Source organism: Ursus americanus, chromosome 21, assembly GCF_024610735.1.
Source record: "Ursus americanus isolate L20-20 chromosome 21, mUrsAme1.1.p, whole genome shotgun sequence".
NCBI classification, from domain to species: domain Eukaryota; kingdom Metazoa; phylum Chordata; class Mammalia; order Carnivora; family Ursidae; genus Ursus; species Ursus americanus.
Window position 1 is genome coordinate 36,563,693 of NC_142147.1, and position 21,308 is coordinate 36,585,000.

Consider the following 21,308-nt stretch of genomic DNA (forward strand, 5'->3'; position numbering starts at 1 on the left):
AAAAGCAGTTGCCTCTTTTGACTGCATATTTTAATATGACTAAAGTCTCTAAAAATTATGTTTCTAAGTAGTAAAACAGAAGAAACAGACTTCAAATTTTGGTGCAAAAAAAGATCCCCTACTTACCTTCTGTTAACACAATAGTTCTTAGAATCATTTTTGTATTTTCTGTTGCATAGGCTTTGTGATCTTTAACAGGATTATTTAATCCCTGAATATTAGAGGGACTATTTCTTTTTTCCCTTTTCTTTCCTTTTCTTTTTCTTTCTTTCTTTCTTTCTTTCTTTCTTTCTTTCTTTCTTTCTTTCTTCTCTTTTTTCTCTTTTCTCTTTTCTTTCTTCCTTTCTCTTTCTTTCTTTCTTTCTTTCTTTCTTTCTTTCTTTCTTTCTTTCTTTCTTTCCCTTTCTTTCTTTCTTTCTTTTCTTTCTTTTCTTTCTTTTCTTTCTTTGATTTTATTTATTTATTTGACAGAGAGACAGCCAGCGAGAGAGGGAACACACGCAGGGGGAGTGGGAGAGGAAGAAGCAGGCTCCCGGCGGAGGAGCCCGATGTGGGGCTTGATCCCAGAACGCCAGGATCACACCCTGAGCCGAAGGCAGATGCTTAATGACTGCACCACCCAGGCGCCCCTAGAGGGACTATTTCAAGACAAACAGACAAACTCTTTGACCAACGTGTCTGGTCCTGTGTATTTCCACTAGTGGAACCTTTAGGGGAGAGAGTTTCTCAAGCCGTAATTTCTCCTAGAGACACTGCTTGTCTCCTGCTTGCCTCCCTTCAAAAAGGACTTCTGCATGGGCTGCATTTTAAATTATCTTTTTCTTTTCTTTTCTTTTCTTTTCTTTTCTTTTTCTTTTTGTTTCTGTATTTTTAGAAAACAACTCAGAATTTAGAAATAGCAGCTCTGATCTTAAACTGTTCTCTAGTATGTCCACGTTTTTGTTTTAGAGAGAATTAGTGATAAGTTTAAAACTGAGCATACTTGATTTGGAATACTGACTTTGATCTCTTGTATTACCTCTGGTTGAATCTCCTATTTTTTAATATACAAAAGAGGTGTCTTGTTAGGAAGTCTCCTTTTCCAGGTGTAGTTACCAAAATAAGACACACTGAATGCTAACTTTAATACTAACTTTTTAACAATCACAGGAACATCTAGTCATCTAAACTGATGTATAGTCCTTGAGCATTTGCTGAATTACTTATCTAAAACATACTGTTAGTGTTCTGTTGATTTAATAATGAGTGTTTACTATGTGCAGGCATTGTACGAAATCCGTTCTTTATAGACAGTATCCCATTTATTGCTCACACCAGCCCTATCTCCAAAAGCCCCCTAAATGGTAACATTTAGCTATACTTTCTTTCATTAAGTTGTGCTCTTTTTATCAAATGAATGAATTTAACATAATGAAATCTTAACTTAGTGGGTAGTAGTCTTTCTTGAAAATTTTAGAATTGGTGCTTTTTGATAGTTTATGGAAAAAGGAGTATCGGATTCTCAATGTAGATGTTCATTGCTAAACCTTTTATATTTCTTTCTCTTGAACCTGTGGGATAGGCATTATTCCAGTTTTACCACTGAAGATACTAAGACTAGGGTTAATTTGTATATGTTAAGTGGTGGAGCTGGGATTCACCTTCTGGTCTGACTTTAAAGCCATGCTCTTTCTGGTATGTATCTGTGTGCATGAAGTTTTTTTAAACCATTTTATTCTTATAAAATTTATCCAGAAGGATGATATTTTTCCCTTAAGTAAATGGAATAAAGACATTTTATGTTTATAAAAAAGGATTTTGAAGGAACGTTTTACAAAAGCACTTGAACACTAGGAAATAAAAAGGCTTGCTTGAAAGAACACAGGCCAGAAGACCTAGGTTAAACTGCTTGCATCTTTTTTGATGGAGAAGGTCTGATTTCTCTTAATTGTGGGGTTTTTCCATCTTCCTTCTGCTTTCTTTTTTGAATGAGGAAAATGTTGATAAGTGACATTTACTACAATATTTTTAGGGTGAATAATAGTATACGTGTGAAATTCCTTGATATTCTTAAGAGTAAATGAGATGATTTTTATTAATTATGCTCCTCTTGCTTTAGGGGTGCTAAGGAGTAAACTGAATCAATTCCATGATGTTTATAGAGCAGTCATTTTTATTATCTGGAGAGCGATTATCTGTGTTGCAATTTATTCTAATTTCAGTTTGGCAATATCTACGTGTTTTTTTTAAGTTACTTGCTGAATTGGTGAGTTTTGTTTTTGTTATTTTTTTTTAAATTGACAACACCCTCTTGCTTGAAAAAAAATTCAGTGCACTCGTTTAGCCTCCTTTTACACCCTAGCAAGGAACCCTTACGAAATCTAATTTTCAGAGAAGATTTGAAAACAGGCATCTGCCATGAAGGACTATTCATTTCCTGCAGGTGTAAGAATGAGTACATAGTGTGGAAACATATGACCATCTCTGCTCCTACAGAATGATACCTTTTGGTTTTGAAATTAATTTATTAGGTAGCTCTGTCTTGATATAACATGAAACAAGCTCCAGAGCCAAATTGAAATGCTTTTTTGTATTACCTCTGCCGAATTTCTTCTAGCTCTGCATTGGTCCTTTCTCACCTTAATCACATTAGTATGAATAACCGAAGGGTTATTCCACATTTTTCGGCTTTAAGTTTTCTAAGGACTGAAGCATCTGATCAAATTTTGTGTTCATGATTTCTGCTGTGCAGTCAGTGTTTATTCACCCACAAGCTTTATTAAATCTCTTCCTTCATCTTAAGTCCCTGTTCCCCTCTAAACATTAGGCCCTCCCTCAGTATCTCCTTTAATTTCCAAATTTTATTTAGTTCAGATGATCTGCATTACGAAACACTAGTTCTCAAGTTGTGTGTTCTAATTCTAAAACCAAAGTTTTAAAAGTCTTAATTTTCTGATATATGTATGGTTGAATAATGCCACTGGTAAACTTGGTAAACATAGGATTTTAAAATAAAAAAATACTTTAATATTTAAATTGCTAAAATTGGGTGTTTGATTTGTCTTTTGATACATAGTCTACTCAAGGAATTGTTAATTTGTGTATTCATTTAGGATTTGCAATTTTTTTTGCCAACAGGAAGAAGGTAGATAATGACTATAATGCCCTGCAAGAAAGACTCAGTACCTTGCCTGATAAATTGTCTTATAATATCATGGTATGTTTGGTGTGTTGCTTTTTTAAAGTAGTATGTTGTTTACATATTAACTATGGAAAGTAAGATATTTCGTTTCTTTGCTTTATATGTATCGATTCACAAATTGCTAAGCTAATTGACAGTATCTGAAGTAACTACCAAAGCAAGGAAAGTTTGTTTTGTTTTACTTCATAATAATCCACTAATTGTTGTAATAGTTGGTATTTGCGTCTTTTCTTTTTTTTCAGATTTATATTAAGTTATCACATTATGGAGACACAAATGGCATAAATGTTAGCACAAAATTTGACAAATTTGGTATGCAAATTTACTGTGTTAGAAAACTGTAATTAAGACAGAAATACGGCACTTAGTCGTTTCCTGTTAGCCAGAGCAGGGATAGATCGTAGTGTTGTATAATTCACGGAATTACACCCTAGAACGTTGATTTTATATAAAAAGGTACTGCTAACTTTTGTCTGAATGATCTTCATATCGACAGAGTGATCTGTTCGTGAGCCCTGGATTAGATTCTTTCATTGCTTGAATATTCTTTTTCATAAAGACTTTGTTCTTTATTACAGTAGCTCAAATGTTTTGTAAATGTATTGTTCTTTATTATACTAGCCCAAATATTTTGTAAAATTTGTAGACTCATTAAAACTATTTGTTAATTCTAACTTTGTTAAAAAATAGCTATTTTATTGGAAATAATTTTCAGGTTTTTTAATCAAACGTATTCTTTATTAACTTAATATTTCATTGCTAGTTTGCTTTCATTTAGATTTATGAATGAACACGGTATAAGCATTCAGAGACAAGGCTAATTCCTCTGAAAGCTGTATGTAAATGTGCTGATTCCTTTTTCTCTTTTAACATTGATTTATTAATCTAAAGCAATTTTCTGTAGGTTTTCTTAGTGTAACTTTAATGTTAAATTTCTATGAAGTTGACATTTTTTCTTAGTCGATAAAAAGACCTCAACACAGAGCTTTTAATGCTATTTCATAAAATGTATTTTCTTAGTCGATAAAAAGACCTCAGCGCAGAACTTTTAACGCGGTTTCTTAAAATGTATTTTTTAGTGTTTTTAATTTTTTGTCTTCTTTCTTCCACATTCCTTCCCTCCTTCCCCCTGTTCCTCCCTCCTTCCTTTCAACAATAGGTACCATTTGGCCCCTTTGCCTTCATGCCAGGAAAGCTTGTCCATACTAATGAAGTCACTGTTTTACTTGGGGACAATTGGTTTGCAAAGTGCTCAGCAAAACAGGCCGTGGGATTAGTCGAGCATCGGAAAGAACGTATGTACCAGTTATAAATGATGTATCTTTGCTGGATGTTTATCAGTTCACAGAGTGCCAGGTTGTTACTAAAAGTACCATCCATGATTTATTAGTCCAGACTATTTGTGATTTGGTTGAATTGTAGGTAGTTTGAATAGAACCAACATTTGAGAATGTAAGCTGCAGAGTGGAACATCTGGGTTGGAAATATCACCCACATTAGCATGTTTTCAGAAATGACAGAGTGTAAAAGTCCTTAACATGTGGTTTTATACATAGAAGTTGGGAAGACATCAGACTTGGGCTCATTTTATATTTTATAACTGGTTTGTTTTAGGTGCTTTCATTGACTTACTTTTGCTTTTAATAGTTTTAGTACACAGAAGGAATTTACTTTTTATTTATTAAACTAAGAGAAATACCTATTTGTAAAAGTAGAAACAACTTTTAATCATGCTTTTTGGTTTAGAAGTAGTCATATTTTCACCTTACAGAGAAGGCCAGGTGTGGAGAGCTGCTACCCAAAACAGAGCCCATATACCTGTTCAGTGATGTGAGGCCTCTGTCTCATTTGATTGAGGTAGTTCTTTAAGTTTTATTTATCTGTGATTAACTATTTGTTGGTGTAGATAATATCCACATACACATTTTTTAGTTGGATGGGTTTGGCTTCAGTTCAAGCTTAGTTGCATTTTAAAATGAAGTTTATTTAATATCTATGTTCTTATTTCTATAATAAAATACTTAAGTTGATAGTATAATACCACCCCTACCTGTTTTTTTTAACCTTCTAGTTAAATGTGTATTTGAAAATAAATTTTTGAAGATTCTTCTGTATAAATGAGGTCATAAAGATAAAAAAACAGCTGAGTTTTCTACAGCTGAAATTATTTCACTTATACATGTGAGTGGGTACTAGTTAGAGAACTCATTTACTCAGTGAAATTGTGGGATCTATATTTGGACACTAATTACAAATCAACTCCTATAAGTTTATAATTGATAACATATTTGATCATTTGTGACACTAATCAGAATCTTATTGTTAGGCCTGTATATAATTTCTAGCAATGATAATTCTTTTGGCATTACTACACTAAAATAAGTCATGTATGTTAGAGGAAAAAGAATGAGCATAATTCTTTCTTAAAGGCCTTTCTTAATGGGGAAAGTTTTCTTATTTACTGGGGTAGCTCTGCTGATATGAAATCAGTTCATTGTTGAAGTTTGTCACTCTGGTTTTCATGTGGATATTTCAGCAACGAAATCTTTAGAATCAGTTATGACTTAGTATAATAATGGGAGAATACTTTTTAAAAAGGTATATTTATTTATTTTAGAGAGCATGTGCACATGCGCTCAAGTGCGAGCAGGGGAGGGGCAAAGGTAGAGGGAGAGAGAGAATCTCAAGCAGACTCCCCACTGAGCATGGACTTCAAAATGGGGCTTGATCACAGGACCTTGACATCATGACCTGAGCCGAAGAGTCGGCCACTCAACGAACTGAGCCATCCAGGCGCCCGGAAGAATACTTGTAATAGAATAGAAATAGAGCTCTAGAATAAAGAAGTATTTTTTGGTAAATCACTTTCCATTGTTAAAAATGGTTTTTGGAAATGACCAAACATGGTGACTTTTGGGATCAGTGTTTATCTAAAATAATTTTTAGAATATGTACCTATGAATTATGTTTGAGACCTAATTATGTTTGAGAACCTATTATAAATTCTAAAAGGTTGTTTTATTCACACAGTTTTATACTAATTTTAATAACTAAAGAAATGTGTAGGTATTTCGAACATTTATTAAGAAAAGATACTTTATTTTTCTTGTGAAAGAAGAAATATAACAAGTTAAACACACAGTCCTACCTCACCGTTGACGGGGTAATTGGGAAACGTGGAAGGGAAGTTATTGCATGTTTAAAAAGTAGTCAAAATGAAGGACAAAATGTATTTAACACAAGTACAAAAGGATTCAGAGGAGGCGTCTCTAAGGAAGCTGATTTTTAAGAGTGCCCTATTCTTTGTGCTCACATCTTGCATTTTTGCCATTTAACATGAATATGACCAGCTTTTTAAAGTTTAAAAGAATGTTTTTAAGATTATCAGAGTGAAACTGACTTTTTATTTGGTATACTGTTCCATGAGTTACAACACAAGTAAAGATTTGTTTAACCATTGTCACTGTCAGAATATAGAATAAGATACAGGATATACTAGTCAGGGCACAGGATCACACCAGAAACTCCCTCATGCTTTTGCTTTGTGGTCACACCCCACCTCTACCTGTAAGGCCTGATCTGTCTCTATCACTATTAATTTTACCTTTTCCAGAATGTCATAAAAATGGAGTCATATACTATGTAACCTTTTGAGACTGACTTCTTTCATTCACCATAATGGCTCATCTAAGTTGTTCTGTTTATCAAAAGGTCATTCATATTTACTGCTGAGTATTGTTCCATTATATGCACATACCACAGTTTTTCTGTTCATCCATTGGAGGACATTTGGTTTGCTTTCATTTTCCGAAATTATGAACAGAGCTGCTATAAACCTTAATGTTTTTGTGTTACTATAAATTTTCATTGCTGTTGATAAATACCTGGAAGTGGGATTGCTAGGTCATATAGTGAGTATGTATTTAGTTTTTAAGAAACCTTCAAGCTATTTTCCAAAGACACTGTATTGTTTTACATTCCCCCAATCCCAGCAGGGTGTGAGAGTCCTAGAAGCTTTGCATCCTTACCAGCACTTGGTATTGTTAGTTTTAAAAATTTAAGCCATTTCGGTAGAAGTGTAGCAATTTCAGTTTGCATTTCCCTGATGGCTAATGATGTTCAGCATTGATTCATGTACTTGGTGCCATCTGAGTGTGTATCTATCCTCTCTGATCTGTTGAAGTCTTTTGCCCATTTTTAAAAATTTGGCTGTATTTTTTCGTACTCTTGAATTTTGAGAATTCTTCATACATCCTGGATATAAGTATTTTGTTGAGTGTGTGATTTGCAAATATTTTCTCCCAGTATGCATCTTGTCTTTTTATTCTCTCAACATTGTATTTCCAGAGCAAAAATTTTTTAATTTTGAAGTCCGGTTTATTACTTTTTTGTTTTATGGATCATTTGTTTGGTGTCATGTCTAGAATGCTTTGCCTACCCTCAGTTCATGAAGATTTTCTCCTATGTTTTCTTCTATAAAATGTTTGTTGTTGAACATTTTGTACTTAGATCTGTGATCCATTTTAAGTTAATTTTTGTACAAGGTGTGAGATTTAGTTCAAGGTGTTCGGTCTTTTTACGTATAGATGTCCAGTTTTTCTCAAATTATTTGTTGGAAGTCCTTTCTCTATTCAGCTGCCTTTGTACTTTTGTCAAAAATGAATTGGTAATCAAAATCACAATGAGATACCATTTTATCCTTCCTACAATAGCTGTAATAAAAAAGACAGACAATAACTTGTATTGGCGAGGATGTGGAAAATTGCAACCCTCATATGTTGCTGGTGGAAATGTAAATTGGTGTAGCCACTTTGGAAAACAGTTTGGAATTTTTCATAAAGTTAAACATGGAGTTAGCATCTAGCCCTATTCCACACCTAGATAGTATTTATACCCAAAGGAAGGTAAAAACATACGTCTGCACAGAAGCTTGTACGTGAATATTAGCATAATTCACAATAGCCAAAAAATGTAAACAATCCAAATGTCTGTCATCTAGTGAATGGATAAATGTGAATGTTTGGCAAGAAAAAGAAATGTACCATTTACTATGATAAATGAAAAAAGCCAGCTACAAAAGACTATATAGTGTATGATTCCACTTGTATGAAATATTAGAATAGGCAAATTTATTGAATGAAAAGTATATTAATGGTTGCTTAGGGCTAGGGAAGGTATGGGGGAGAATGGAAAGTGACTTAATTTTTTTGAAAAGGTTTTATTTGGACATGATACAACATATAAAGGATTTTCATTGAAAAATAAGTGTCCCTTTTCCTGTCCCTTATCATCCATTTGGCCAACTTGGAGGCATTATTGTGATCAGTATTTTACCATTTTTTGTGTTCACATCTTGTAGAGTTACACATTTCCAACCCATTATATACACAACCACTCAAATGGTAGCACATGTTTTTTTGCATCTTTCTGTCTTTTTTAAATGGCTGCAGAGCATTATTTGGATGTAGCATAATTTACTGTTTCTTTGGTAATACCCATCTTAAAGGTTTTGATTTCCAGTTCTTTAAGGACTTCAGGATGTTTGTTCAGCATTTTTCTCATGTGCTTCTTGGCTATTTGTAGAAAAATCTTTGGAGAGATGTCAGTTCAAGTCCTTTGTCCATTTTTAAATTGGGTTGTCTTTTTGTTGTGGAGTTGTATGAATTCTTTATATATTCTGGATATTAGTCCCTTATCAGATATATGATTTGCAAATATTTTCTTCCATTCTGTGGACTGCCTTTTCACTATATTGATAATGTCCTTTGATGCACTAAAGTTTTAAATTTTGATTAAGTCCAGTTTGTCTATTTTTTTTTCTTTTGTTGCTTGTACTTTTAGTGTCATATCCAAGAAATCATTGCCAAATCCAATGTCATGAAGCTTTTTCTCTGTTTTCTTTTAAAAATTTCATAGTTTCAGCTTTCATTTAGGTCTTTCATCCATTTTGAGGTAATTTTTTGTGTATTGTGCAAAGTAAGCGTCCAGCTTTGTTCTTTTGCACATGGCTGTCCAGTTTTCCCAGTAGTGTTTGTTGAAAAGACTGTCTTTACCCCCATTGAATGTTTTGACACTGTTACTGAAAATTGTTTGGGTATATACGGGAGGATTTATTTCTGGGCTCTCTACCCTATTTTATGATCTACATGTCTGTCTTAATGCCAGTACTATATAGTGTTTTGATTACTGTACCTTTGTAGAAAGTTTTAAAATCACGTTGTATGAAATCTCAACTTTGATCTTTTGCGAGATTGTTTGGCTATTCATGGTCTCTCAAGATTGCATATGAATTTTGGGGTGGATTTCTTCTATTTCAGCAGAAATGTTATTGGGATTTTGATAGGGATTGCTTTGAATTTGTAGATTGCTTTGGGTAAAATGATACCTTAACAATGTTAAGCCCTCTAATCCATGAACACAGGATGTCTTTCCATTTACTTATGTATTCTTTAAATTTTTGCAGCAACACAGTAGGTCTTGTGTCTTCTAGGCTAAACTTATTACTAAATATCTTTTTAATGGTATTGTAAATGGAAATTATTTTCTTAGTTTTCTTTTCAGATTGTTCATGGCTGGTGTATAGAATTGCAATTTACTTTTGAGTGTTTATTTTGTATCCTGCAACTTTGCTGAATTTATTAGCTTTTTAGCTGTGTGTGTGTGTGTGTGTATGTGTGTAATATTTCAGGTTTTCTACATATAAGATCGTGTCATCTGCCAATAGAGATGATTTTACTTTCTTCTTTCCAATTTGGATGCTTTTTTTTTTCCTTGCCTAATTGCTCTTGCTGTGACTTCCTTTTTTCCCCTATGGACTCTTTTATTTTTATTTATTTATTTATTTATTTATTTATTTATTTATTTATGTATTTATTTATTTATTTATTTATTTATTTATTTATTTATATTATTAACATTAATGGATTATTTGTTTCAGGGGTACAGGTTTGTGACTCATCAGTCTTATATCCAGTGCTTATTACAACACATACCCTCCCCAATCTCCACCATCCAGTTATCCCATCCCTCCACCCCCTTCCCTCCAGCAACCCTCAGTTTGTTTCCTATTATTAAGAGTCTCTTATGGTTTGTCTCCTTCTCTAGTTTTGCTTTGTTTCATTTTTTCGTCTCTTGCCCTATAATCCTCTGCCTTGTTTCTTAAATTCCACATATCAGTGAGATCATATGATAGTCGTGTTTCTCTGATTGACTCATTTCGCTTAGCATAATACCCTCTAGTTCCATCCATGTCATTGCAAATGTCGACATTTCATTTTTTGATGGCTGCATAATATTCCATTGTATTTACATACACCACATCTTCTTTATCCATTCATTTGTTGATGGACATCTGGGCTCTTTCCATCGTTTGGCTATTGTGGACATTGCTGCTATAAACATTGGGGTGCAGGTGCCCCTTCGGATCACTGCATTTGTATCTTTGGGGTAAATAATAGTAGTGCAATTGCTGGGTCATAGGGTAGCTCTATTTTCAACTTTTTGAGGAGCCTCCCTCCTGTTTCCAGAGTGGCTGCACTAGCTTGCATTCCCACCAACAGTGTAGGAGGAGGGCTCCCCTTTCTCTGCATCCTTACCAAGATCTGTTGCTTCCTGACTTGTTAATTTAATTTAATTTAATTTAATTTAATTTAATTTAATTAATTTATTTTTTAAAAAGATTTTATTTATTTATTTATTTATTTGACAGAGAGAGAGACAGCCAGCAAGGGAGGGAGCACAAGCAGGGGGAGTGGGAGAGGAAGAAGCAGGCTCCCAGCAGAGGAGCCTGATGTGGGGCTCGATCCCTGAACACCCGGGATCATGCCCTGAGCTGAAGGCAGATGCTTAACGACTGTGCTACCCAGGCGCCCCATGACTTGTTAATTTTAGCCATGCTGACTGGTGTGTGGTGGTATCTCATTGTGGTTTTGATTTGTATTTCCCTGATGCCGAGTGACGTGGGGCACTTTTTCATGTGTCCGCTGGCCATTTGGATGTCTTCTTTGGAGAAATGTCTGTTCGTATCTTCTGCCCATTTCTTGATTGGATTATTTGTTCTTTGGGTGTCGGTTTGATAAATTCTTTATAGATTTTGGATACTAGTCCTTTATCTGATATGTCATTTGCAAATATCTTCTCCCATTCTGTTGGTTGCCTTTTGGTTTTGTTGACTGTTTCCTTTTCTGTGCAAAAGCTTTTTATCTTGATGAAGTCCCAATAGTTCTTTTTTGCCTTTGTTTCCCTTGCCTTTGGTAATGTGTCTAGAAAGAAGTTGCTGTGGCTGAGGTTGAAGAGGTTGCTGTCTGTGTTCTCCTCCATGATTTCGATGGATTCCTATCTTACATTTGGGTCTTTCATCCATTTTGAGTCAATTTTTGTGTATGGTGTAAGGAAATGGTCCAGTTTCATTCTTCTGCATGTGGCTCTCCAATTTTTCCAACATCACATGTTGAAGAGACTGTCTTTTTTCCATTGGGTATTCTTCCTGCTTTGTTGAGGATTAGTTGACCATAGAGTTGAGGGTCCATTTCTGAGTTCTCTATTCTATTCCATTGTCTGTTTTTGTGCCAGTACTGTACTGTCTTGATGATTACAGCTTTGTAATAGAGCTCGAAGTCCAGAATTGTGATGCCACCAGCTTCGGTTTTCTTTTTCAACTTTCCTCTGGCTATTTGGGGTCTTTTCCGGTTCCATACAAATTTTAGGATTATTTGTTCCATTTCTGTGAAAAAAGTTGACAGTATTTTGATAGGGATTGCACTGAATGTGTAGATTGCTCTAGGTAGCATAGACATTTTAACAATACTTGTTCTTCCAATCCATGAGTATGGAATGTTTTTCCATTTCTTTGTCTTCTTCAATTTCTTTCATGAATATTCTGTAGTTTTCTGAGTACAGATCCTTTGCCTCTTTGGTTTTATTTATTCCTAGGCGTCTTACGGTTTTGGGTGCAACTATAGATGGGATTGACTCTTTAATTGCTCTTTCTTCTGTCTTCTTGTTGGTGTATAGAAATGCAACTGATTTCTGTGCATTGATTTTATATCCTGCCACTTTACTGAATTCCTGTATGAGTTCTAGCAGTTTTGGGGTGGAGTCTTTTGGGTTTTCCACATAAAGTATCATATCATCTGCAAAGAGTGAGAGTTTGACTACTTTGCTGATTTGGATGCCTATTATTTCTTTTTGTTGTCTGATTGCTGAGGCTAGGACTTCTAGTACTATGTTGAACAGCTGTGGTGATAGTGGACATCCCTGCTGTGTTCCTGACCGTAGGGGAAAAACTGAGGGAAAAGCTCTCAGTTTTTCCCCATTGAGAATGATATTCTCTCTGGGTTTTTCATAGATGGTTCTCATGATACTGAGGTATGTACTCTCTATCCCTACACTGTGAAGAGTTTTAATCAAGAAATAATACTGTACTTTGTCAGATGCTTTTTCTGCATCCGTTGAAAGGATCATATGGTTCTTGTCCTTTCTCTTATTAATGTAGTGTATACATTGATTGATTGGTGGATGTTGAACCAACCTTGCAGCCCAGGAATAAATCCCACTTGGTCATGGTGAATAATACTTTTAATGTACTGTTGGATCGTATTGGCTAGTATTTTGGTGAGAATTTTAGCATCCATGTTCATCAGGGATGTTGATCTGTAATTCTCCTTTTTGATGGAGTCTTTATCTTGTTTTGGGATCAAGGTAATGTTGGCCTCATAAAAAGAGTTTGGAAGTTTTCCTTCCATTTCTGTTTTTTGGAACAGTTTCAGATGAATAGGTATTAATTCTTCTTTAAATATTTGGTGGAATTTCCCTCGGAAGCCATCTGCCCCTGGGCTCTTGTTTGTTGGGAGATTTTTGATTACTGCTTTAATTTCCTTGCTGGTTATGGGTCTGTTCAGGTTTTCTATTTCTTACTGCTTCAGTTTTGGTAGTTTATATGTCTCTAGGGATGCATCCATTTCTTCCAGTTGTCTCAATTTGTTGGCATATAGTTGCTTATAATATGTTCTTATAATTGTTTATATTTCTTCGGTGTTGGTTATGATCTCTCTCATTCATTATTTTATTTATTTGGGTCCTTTCTCTTTTCTTCTTGATGAGTCTGGTCTGTGGTTTATCAGTCTTATTAATTCTTTCAGAGAACCAGCTCCTAGTTTCGTTGATCTGTTCTGTTCTTTTGGTTTCTGTTTCATTGATTTCTGCTCTGATCTTTATTAATTCTCTTCTCCTGCTGGGTTTAGGCTTTATTTGCTGTTCTTTCTCCAGCTCCTTAGGTGTAGGGTTAGGTTGTGTATTTGAGACCTTTCTTGTTTCTTGAGGAAGACTTGTATCACTATATACTTCCCTCTTAGGACTGCCTTTGCTGCATCCCAAAGATTTTGAACAGTTGTTTCATTTTCATGTGTTTCCATGAATTTTTTCAATTCTTCTTTAATTTCCTGGTTGACCCATTCATTCTTTAGTAGGATGCTCTCTAGCCTCCATGTATTTGAGTTCTTTCCAACCATTTTCTTGTGATTGAGTTGGAGTTTCAAAGCATTGTGGTCTGAAAATATGCAGGGAATGATTCCAGTTTTTGGTACCGGTAGAAACCTGATTTGTGACCCATTGTTATAACTTCTATAACTGTGTTGAAGAGATAAGATGGTAGCCACATTCATCTTGTTCCTGGTCTTAGGGGAATAACTTTCAGTCTTTCACCATTGAGTATGATGGCAATTTGGGTTTTTCATATGTGGCCTTTATCATATTGAGGAAGTTACCTTCTATTCCTAATTTATTGAGTGTTTTGTTTTGTGAAGTAGTGTTGGATTTTGTCAAAGGCTTTCTCTGCATCAGTTGAGTTTCATGTGTACAACGTAAAGGTTTTACTTATGTTGTGAAATGATTACCATAATAAGTTTTAGTTAACATCTGTCACCTCATATACATACAATAAAAAGAAATGGACAAAAAAAGAAAAAAATATTTTCTTATTATTTGTAATGGCAACTCTTAGAATTTACTGTCTTACGACTTTCATATATATCATATAGCAGCAGTAACTATAGTCATCTGTTGTACATTCCTAGTTTATTTATCATATAACTGGAAGTTTGTACATTTGGACCACCTTCCTCGAATTTCCCTGGCCCCCCATTTACTAGCATTTTGTTGAGTATTTTTGCATGTATACTCATAAGGGGTATTAGCCAGTAGTTTTCTTTTAATATCTTTGTCTGGTTGGCCTCACAGAATGTGTTCCTTCCTCTTTAATATTTTGAAAGAGTTTGAGAATTGATGGCAGTTTTTTCTTGAATGCTTGGTAGAGTTCATCTGTGAAGCCATCTATTTCTGGGCTTTTCATTGTTGGGTGGTTTTTGATTACATTCAGTCTCCTTACTTGTTACAGGTCTATTCAGATTTTTTCTTTCTTCTTGCATCATTTTTAATAGTGCATTTGTTTCTAAGAATTTGTCCATTTAGTTTATCCAATTTGTTGGCATTCAGTTTTTCATAGTATTCCCTTATAATCCTGTTTATTTCTATAAAATAAATAGAATTGTCTCCACTTTTGTTTCTGATTTTAGTAATTTGAGCCCACTCTCTCTCTTTGTCATTCTAGGTAAAAACTTGTCAATTTTGTGGGTCTTTTCAAAAAACCAACTTTTCGTTTTGTTGATTTTTTTTTCTGTTGTCTTTCTTTCTTTCTTTCTTTCTTTCTTTCTTTCTTTCTTTCTTTTTTTTTTTTTAAAGATTTTATTTATTTATTTGAGAGAGAGACAGCCAGTGAGAGAGGGAACACAGGCAGAGGGAGTGGGAGAGGAAGAAGCAGGCTCCCAGCGGAGGAGCCTAATGGGGGGCTTGATCCCAGAACACCAGGATCACGCCCTGAGCCGAAGGCAGACGCTTAACGACTGAGCCACTCAGGTGCCCCTTCTGTTGTTTTTCTATTCTCTGTTTATTTCCACTCTAATCTTAGTTCTTCCTTATCTGCTAGATTTGAGTTTAGTATACTCTTTTTTAAGTTCCTCTTAAAGCATACAGTTAGGTTATAATTTGAGATCTTTCTCCTTTTTTAATGTAGGTGTTTACTGGTATAAATTATTTTCTTAGTGCTTTCACTGCCTCCTGTAAGTTTTATTATATTGTATTTTCCATTTTCATTAGTCTCAAGGAATTTTCTAATTTCTTTTGTGATTTCTTCTTCGATCCATTAATTCAGCGTTCTGTTAAATTTCCATGTATTTGTGAATTTTTCACTTTTCCTTCTGTTACTGATTTCTAGTTTCATTTCGTTGTGATTGGAAAAAATACTTTGTATGGTTTCAACATTTTGAAGACTTGTTTTGTGGCCTGACATGTGGTCTTTCATGGAAATGTTCCATGTTCTCCTTAGAAGCGTGTGTATTCTTTTGGATAGAGCGTTCTGCACGTATATGTTAGGTTCAGTTGGTCTATAGTTTTGTTCAAATCTTCTGTTATTGCTCTTCTTTCTGGTTGCCCAATCCTTTGTTGTAAGTAGAGTGTTGACATCTCCAATTTTTATTGGTGGCCTGTCTGTTTTTCCTTTGGATTCTGTCAATTTTAGCTTCATATATTTGGTGCTATGTTGTTAGGTGTGTATATGCTTATAACTGTTATATTTTCTTGATAGATTGAAATTTTTATCAGTGTAAAATATCCTTTGTCTCATATAACTTTTTTGACCTAATGTCATATTTTGTTTCATTAGGTAGCCCCTCCAGTTCTCTTTTGGTTACTATTTTCATGGAATATCTTTTCCATCTTTTCACTTTCAATCTGTTTTTGTGTCCTGAGATCTAAAGTGAGTCTCTTGTTGACCACGTATAGTTGGATCCTGTTTTTATTTTTTTATTTTTAAAAATTTTTTGAAATCCATTCTGCCCATCCATGCCTTCTGTATAATAACTATTTATAGAGCAGGATTTACCTTTGCCATTTTAAAAATTTATTTTCTCTATGTCTTACACCTTTGGGTCTCATTTCCTTCATTACAGTCTTCCGTTGTGTTTAGTTGATTTTTTTTGTAGTAAAACTTTCTGATTCCCTTTTCACTTCCTTTATTAATATTTTATAGATACATTCTTTGTGGTTACCATGGATATTACATATAACATTCTAAGGTTATAATAATGTGTTTTGAATTGATTCCACCTTAACTTCAGTCACATGTAAAAACTATTTCTGTACAGCTCTGTCTCCCTCTTTAAATTATTGATGTCACAAATTACATCTTTATACATTATGTACCTGTTAATATAGATTTGTAATGATTTTTTATGCACTTCTCTTTATGTCATGTAGTAAATAAAAAGTGGAGTTGCAAACCATAATGACAGTAATACTGGTTTTTATTTTTGCCCATGCTTACCTTTAGTGGAAATTTTTTACTGTCATATGGCCCCGAATTATTGTCTAGTGGCTGTTCATTGCAATCTGAAGAATTCTCCTTAGCGTTTCTTGCAGGGCAGGTCTAATGATAAGGATATCCTTTAGCTTTTATTTATCTGGAAATGTCTTCATTTCTTTCTCATTTTTGAAGGATAGTTGCTGAATATAGGATTCTCAGTGGACAGTTTTGTCTCTCAGCACTTTAAATGTTTCAACCCACTGCCTTCCAGCTTTTAAGGTTTCTGCTGAGAAATCTGCTTCTATGCTCATTGAGGGTCCTTATATGTGATAAATTGCTTCTCTCTTGCTGCTTTCAAGATTCTCTCTTTGTCTCTCAAAAGTGTGATTATGTATCTTTTTTTTTTTTTTTTAAGATTTTATTTATTTATTCGACAGAGATAGAGACAGTCAGCGAGAGAGGGAACACAAGCAGGGGGAGTGGGAGAGGAAGAAGCAGGCTCATAGCGGAAGAGCCTGATGTGGGGCTCGATCCCGTAACGCCGGGATCACGCCCTGAGCCGAAGGCAGACACTTAACCGCTGTGCCACCCAGGCGCCCCTGATTATGTATCTTGGTGTGGGTGTCTGGGTTTACTCTCCTTGTAGTTAGTTGAGCCTTTTGAATTTGTAAGGGTCATATCTTTTGTCAAATTCTAGAACTTTTTGGCTGTTATTTCTTCTAATAATCTCTTTGCCACAGTCTTCCTTTTGAGACTCCCTAAATGTGTATATTAGTCTGTTTGATAATATCTCATATGTCCTTTGGGCTTAGTTCCCTTTTCTTCATTCTCTTCTCTTTCTGTGCCTTAGACTTGATAAGTTCAAATGCCCAATCTTCAGGTTCACTGATTGTTTCGTCTGCTTGCTCAAATATGCTGTTGAATCCCTGTGGTGAATTTTTAATTTAGTTATTAAATTTTTTCACTCTAGAATTTCTGTTTGGTTGATTTTTATAATTTGTCTCTTTCTTGATATTCTCATTTTGTTCATGCATTATTTTATTTCCTTTAGTTCTTTTTGTGTTTCCCTTTAGCTCTTTGAGCATATTGAAGGCAGTTGAGTTAAAGTCTTTGTTTAGTAGAGTTGATGCCTTTGTTTCTTTAGGGACAGTTTCTGGAGATTTATTTTGTTCTTTTGAATGGGCTGTGTTTTCTTGTTTGTTGTATGTCTTTTACTTTTTGGTGAAATTTTTAATTTTTCATGGGCATTTGTGAAAACAGCTATCTTTCCCGGTCTTTGCAGATTGATGAGGATTTCAGAATAAGGTAGGCATGCTCTGAGCTTTTTTATCAACCCAAAGTGAAAGGTTATGGTCTTTCCTGTGTTTTCGGAGCATGTAATGTTTCTTGGGACTGTGTGGGGGATTTTCTTAATATCCTGTATACATAGCTGCTTTTGAATGTTTTAATTTACAAAGATTCTCCCCTCTGCTTTTCTTTGCGGTCTCAGGTTGTATATTGTGTGGCTCTGTCCCTAATCTCTTGTGCCCGGTGTCTGTGGGTCTCTAGTCTCCCTGCAGTCTCCCTGCAGTTTTCATGATCAGTGCCAGTTAATTTCTCCCCACTGAGGTCTGCTTTAGGTGAGACACATACCAGTTCTTTAGTCAGCCTCTAGACGGATTAGAATGTTGCAGATGAGGTCTGGTCTGTTTTCTGTGGTTCAAGGAAGGGAATTGGGATCTGGGCTGCTGCATTCCCCAAACCAAAACTGCTTCCCACTGGGGAAGGGGTGGGGAAAGGCAAGTAAAAATGCCTTGAAATTTCCTCCTAAAAGTTTTGATTGCGACTTTTTCTTGGTTGGGTGTTTGCTTGGTTGCTGTAGACCTTTGACTGTTTTCCAGAGCTCCTGAAGGTATTTTATTTAGTTTCTGGTTGTTCTTGGATGTTTTTTGGTTGGGAGGTTGGGGAGTTAAGGGCTTTGGGCTTTTTAGTCTATAATGTTGCTCCTTATTGTTTTAAGGGAAGATTTTATTTTCCTTTGAGCATGGGAAATTTTTGAGCATGTTTATAGTAGGTGTACTGAGTGATTAACGGTTCAAGAGAAAGAAATGATAAAAGATCCTGGATGTGATGGCATTAAAAACAGAAAATATAGCTTTGAAAAGTGTCAATGAAAAAGAGAAAGAGGCCAGGATAGATGAAGAATATTTGAGTTAGAGAAGTTAAAGATTAAAATTTTCACAGAAATAAAGTCAAGTTTATTCAGAAGTGGGAGAGGTTAGAGGGTTAGGAAGTATTTGTGGAATATGTGCTGTGGGAAATGCGATATGGCCATCAGCAGTTTTATGATTTTTTTTTATGAGGCAATAATGTGTGTTTTTGAGTATCTTCAGTGGGGCATACATATTTTAAGTGCATTGATACTTCGTTACGATTTATGATTTTGGTTTTATAATTTATGATTTGGTTTTATCTCTGTAATACCGTATAGTATTTATTTTTAAGTATATATACTTATGATTTGGATTTTATCTATATAAGAAATGTTTATAGCTTGGAGCCCTGGGTGGCTCAGTTGGTTAAGTGCCAGTTGGTCATGAGATGGAGCCCCATGTTGGGCTCCGTCAGGCTCTGCTTTCGCTGGGGATTTTGCTTGAAGATTCTCTCTCTCTCTCTCTGCCCCTCCCCCACCACCTGCAATATCTCTCTCCTTTCTCTCAAAATAAATCTTAAAAAATGTATGTAGCTTTAAAACATCATACTCTTCTTAAAACATAGTGAAAAAGTAGTAGGGTCTTAGCTCCCATTTCCCATTCCCCAGAGGTAATTACTTTCAGTCTTCTGGCTAATCTTTTGTTCTGTTTTTTTAATCCATATTTCCCAAGTTATTTGTGTACTCTATTTTCTTGATATTTTTTCAGTCTTATGTAGTATTTGTTAGCTCCCTGCCTATAGTTAAAGACTAGCATTTAGATCATTTATAGGCCCTTCTTTCTGTCCGTGCTCCCCAAATCTTTTTATTTTATTATAATTTTGTTAAATCAGTGTTCATACTTACATATAATTCCATTTCCATTCTTGTATAGCTTTTCACTTGAAGTTAACTGCTTTTTATTTATTTGTTATGTAATGATATGTGTCTAGCATTAATTCACTCAAACACTTTGATTTTATTCTTAGAGACCTCTGTACTGGAGTTCTTCGTAGTCTTGCTTTGATTTGGACTAGCTTCCATCTTGAAAAAAGGACAACTGTCTTCCTGGTATCTTCCTTTACCATTATACCATGTCTTTGTCTCCTATTTATTCCCTGTTCCTTGGTTCCCATGGCATCTTCTTTCAGGTCTTACTCATTTTGTTGGGGGTATATAGCTTTAGTAACTTTCTGGGGAGGTGTGTAGGAGATATATTTTAAAAAATTTTGCATGTCTGAAAATATTTTTTATACTCTTTCTGTAACCAGACTGTGATAATTCTATGTTTTAAACAAAATTTCCTTCAGAAATCTGAAGGTATTATCCTGTTACTTTCTGTCTTGTGTATTGCTTTGCAAAAGCTGATGCCCTTCTTGTTTCTCTGTATGTAACTTGTTTTATTTTTGTTTTTAGAAGCTCTAGGTTTCTGTCTTTATCCCTCATGATGTAAAATGCCACAGTGATGTACTTTGTTGTGTATCTTTTAAAATTTGTTTGGTGGGCTCTTCTAGTGTGGAGATGCATGTCCTGCAGTTCTGGAAGATTTTTTATATTATTTCTTTAATAATTTCCTTCTCCTCTTTAATAATCTCTTCGTCTTGCAAGTTTTGAAGTGATTTCTTTTCATCTTTGGAATCATGGATTTTTAAAAAATTCCTGTATATTTTAATGCCCAGAAGGGCTGTGTTTTTGTTTTGTTGTTATTTTTTTAATGTCCCTTTGGTATAGTATACTGTTCTTGTTTCATGAGTACAGTGCTGTTCTTTTAGGAATTTAATTAGAATTTTTCTTTTTAAGTTTTCTTCATGCATTGCCTTTGTTTCCTCCACGGTGCTTTTTATATTTTTCTTCCCTCCCTCTTTTCCTCCCTCCCTCCCTTCCTTCCTCTTTGACATTAATAGTGAAGACTCTTCAAATATTTGGTGATCCTTGGCTAACCATTTATACTTAAGAGGTAAGTACTGTTAAGAAGTGTGCATGGATTGAGTTTGATTATTAGGCTTTTATGTAGGGAGTTCAGGTGGCAAACTGATTTTGTTTTATTACAGAATCTACAAAAATCAGCAGTTTGGGGCTTAATCAGCATCCTACAAAAGAATTTTCTCGTCTTTATCTTAGTGTTTTGAGAGTCAGGCTGGATGTTTCAGGACTGTTTTCAGTAAGACTTTTCTTATTCTCTCCTATGTTCATCACCCCTCGGAGTCCTTGCAGACCACTCTAGGCTGCAGATCATTTGTTCAGTCAAGAAAGGGGGAAATTACATGGCTATGCTTTGTGGGGTGAGGTTTGGAACCTAACCATTCTCTTCAGACTTAGATTCAGGTCTTTGTTTTAGCTCATGCTTTCAATCAGAAGTATTTCCAAGAGGATTCTTTCCAGGTCTGACAGCCCAGGTTGACTTGCTGCAGCTTTCCTTGCTGCAGTCAGGGTTCAGCTTTTTCTTTTGTACAAAGTCAGTTATCACTTGTCCAGTTTTCAAAACTTGGTTGACATCACTTGTCATTTCTTTTCTCTTTTCCCATTATTTTTGTCTTTATGCCTTTGATAACAATACTTAAGTGTTGTTTTAATGAGGTGTATGGGGAAGAAGTAAATATGAA

General features: G+C 34.9%; 1 protein-coding gene across 1 annotated transcript in view; it reads left to right on the forward strand.

Annotated features, from left to right (window-relative positions):
• Nucleotides 1-21,308, forward strand: part of URI1 (URI1 prefoldin like chaperone) — a 72,391-nt gene that overhangs the window by 34,753 nt on the left and 16,330 nt on the right. Inside the window, exons 3-4 of the mRNA XM_045796131.2 lie at nt 3,118-3,196; nt 4,341-4,476. Coding sequence (XP_045652087.1) covers nt 3,118-3,196; nt 4,341-4,476 — 215 coding nt within the window. The remainder of the gene's footprint in view (nt 1-3,117; nt 3,197-4,340; nt 4,477-21,308) is intronic.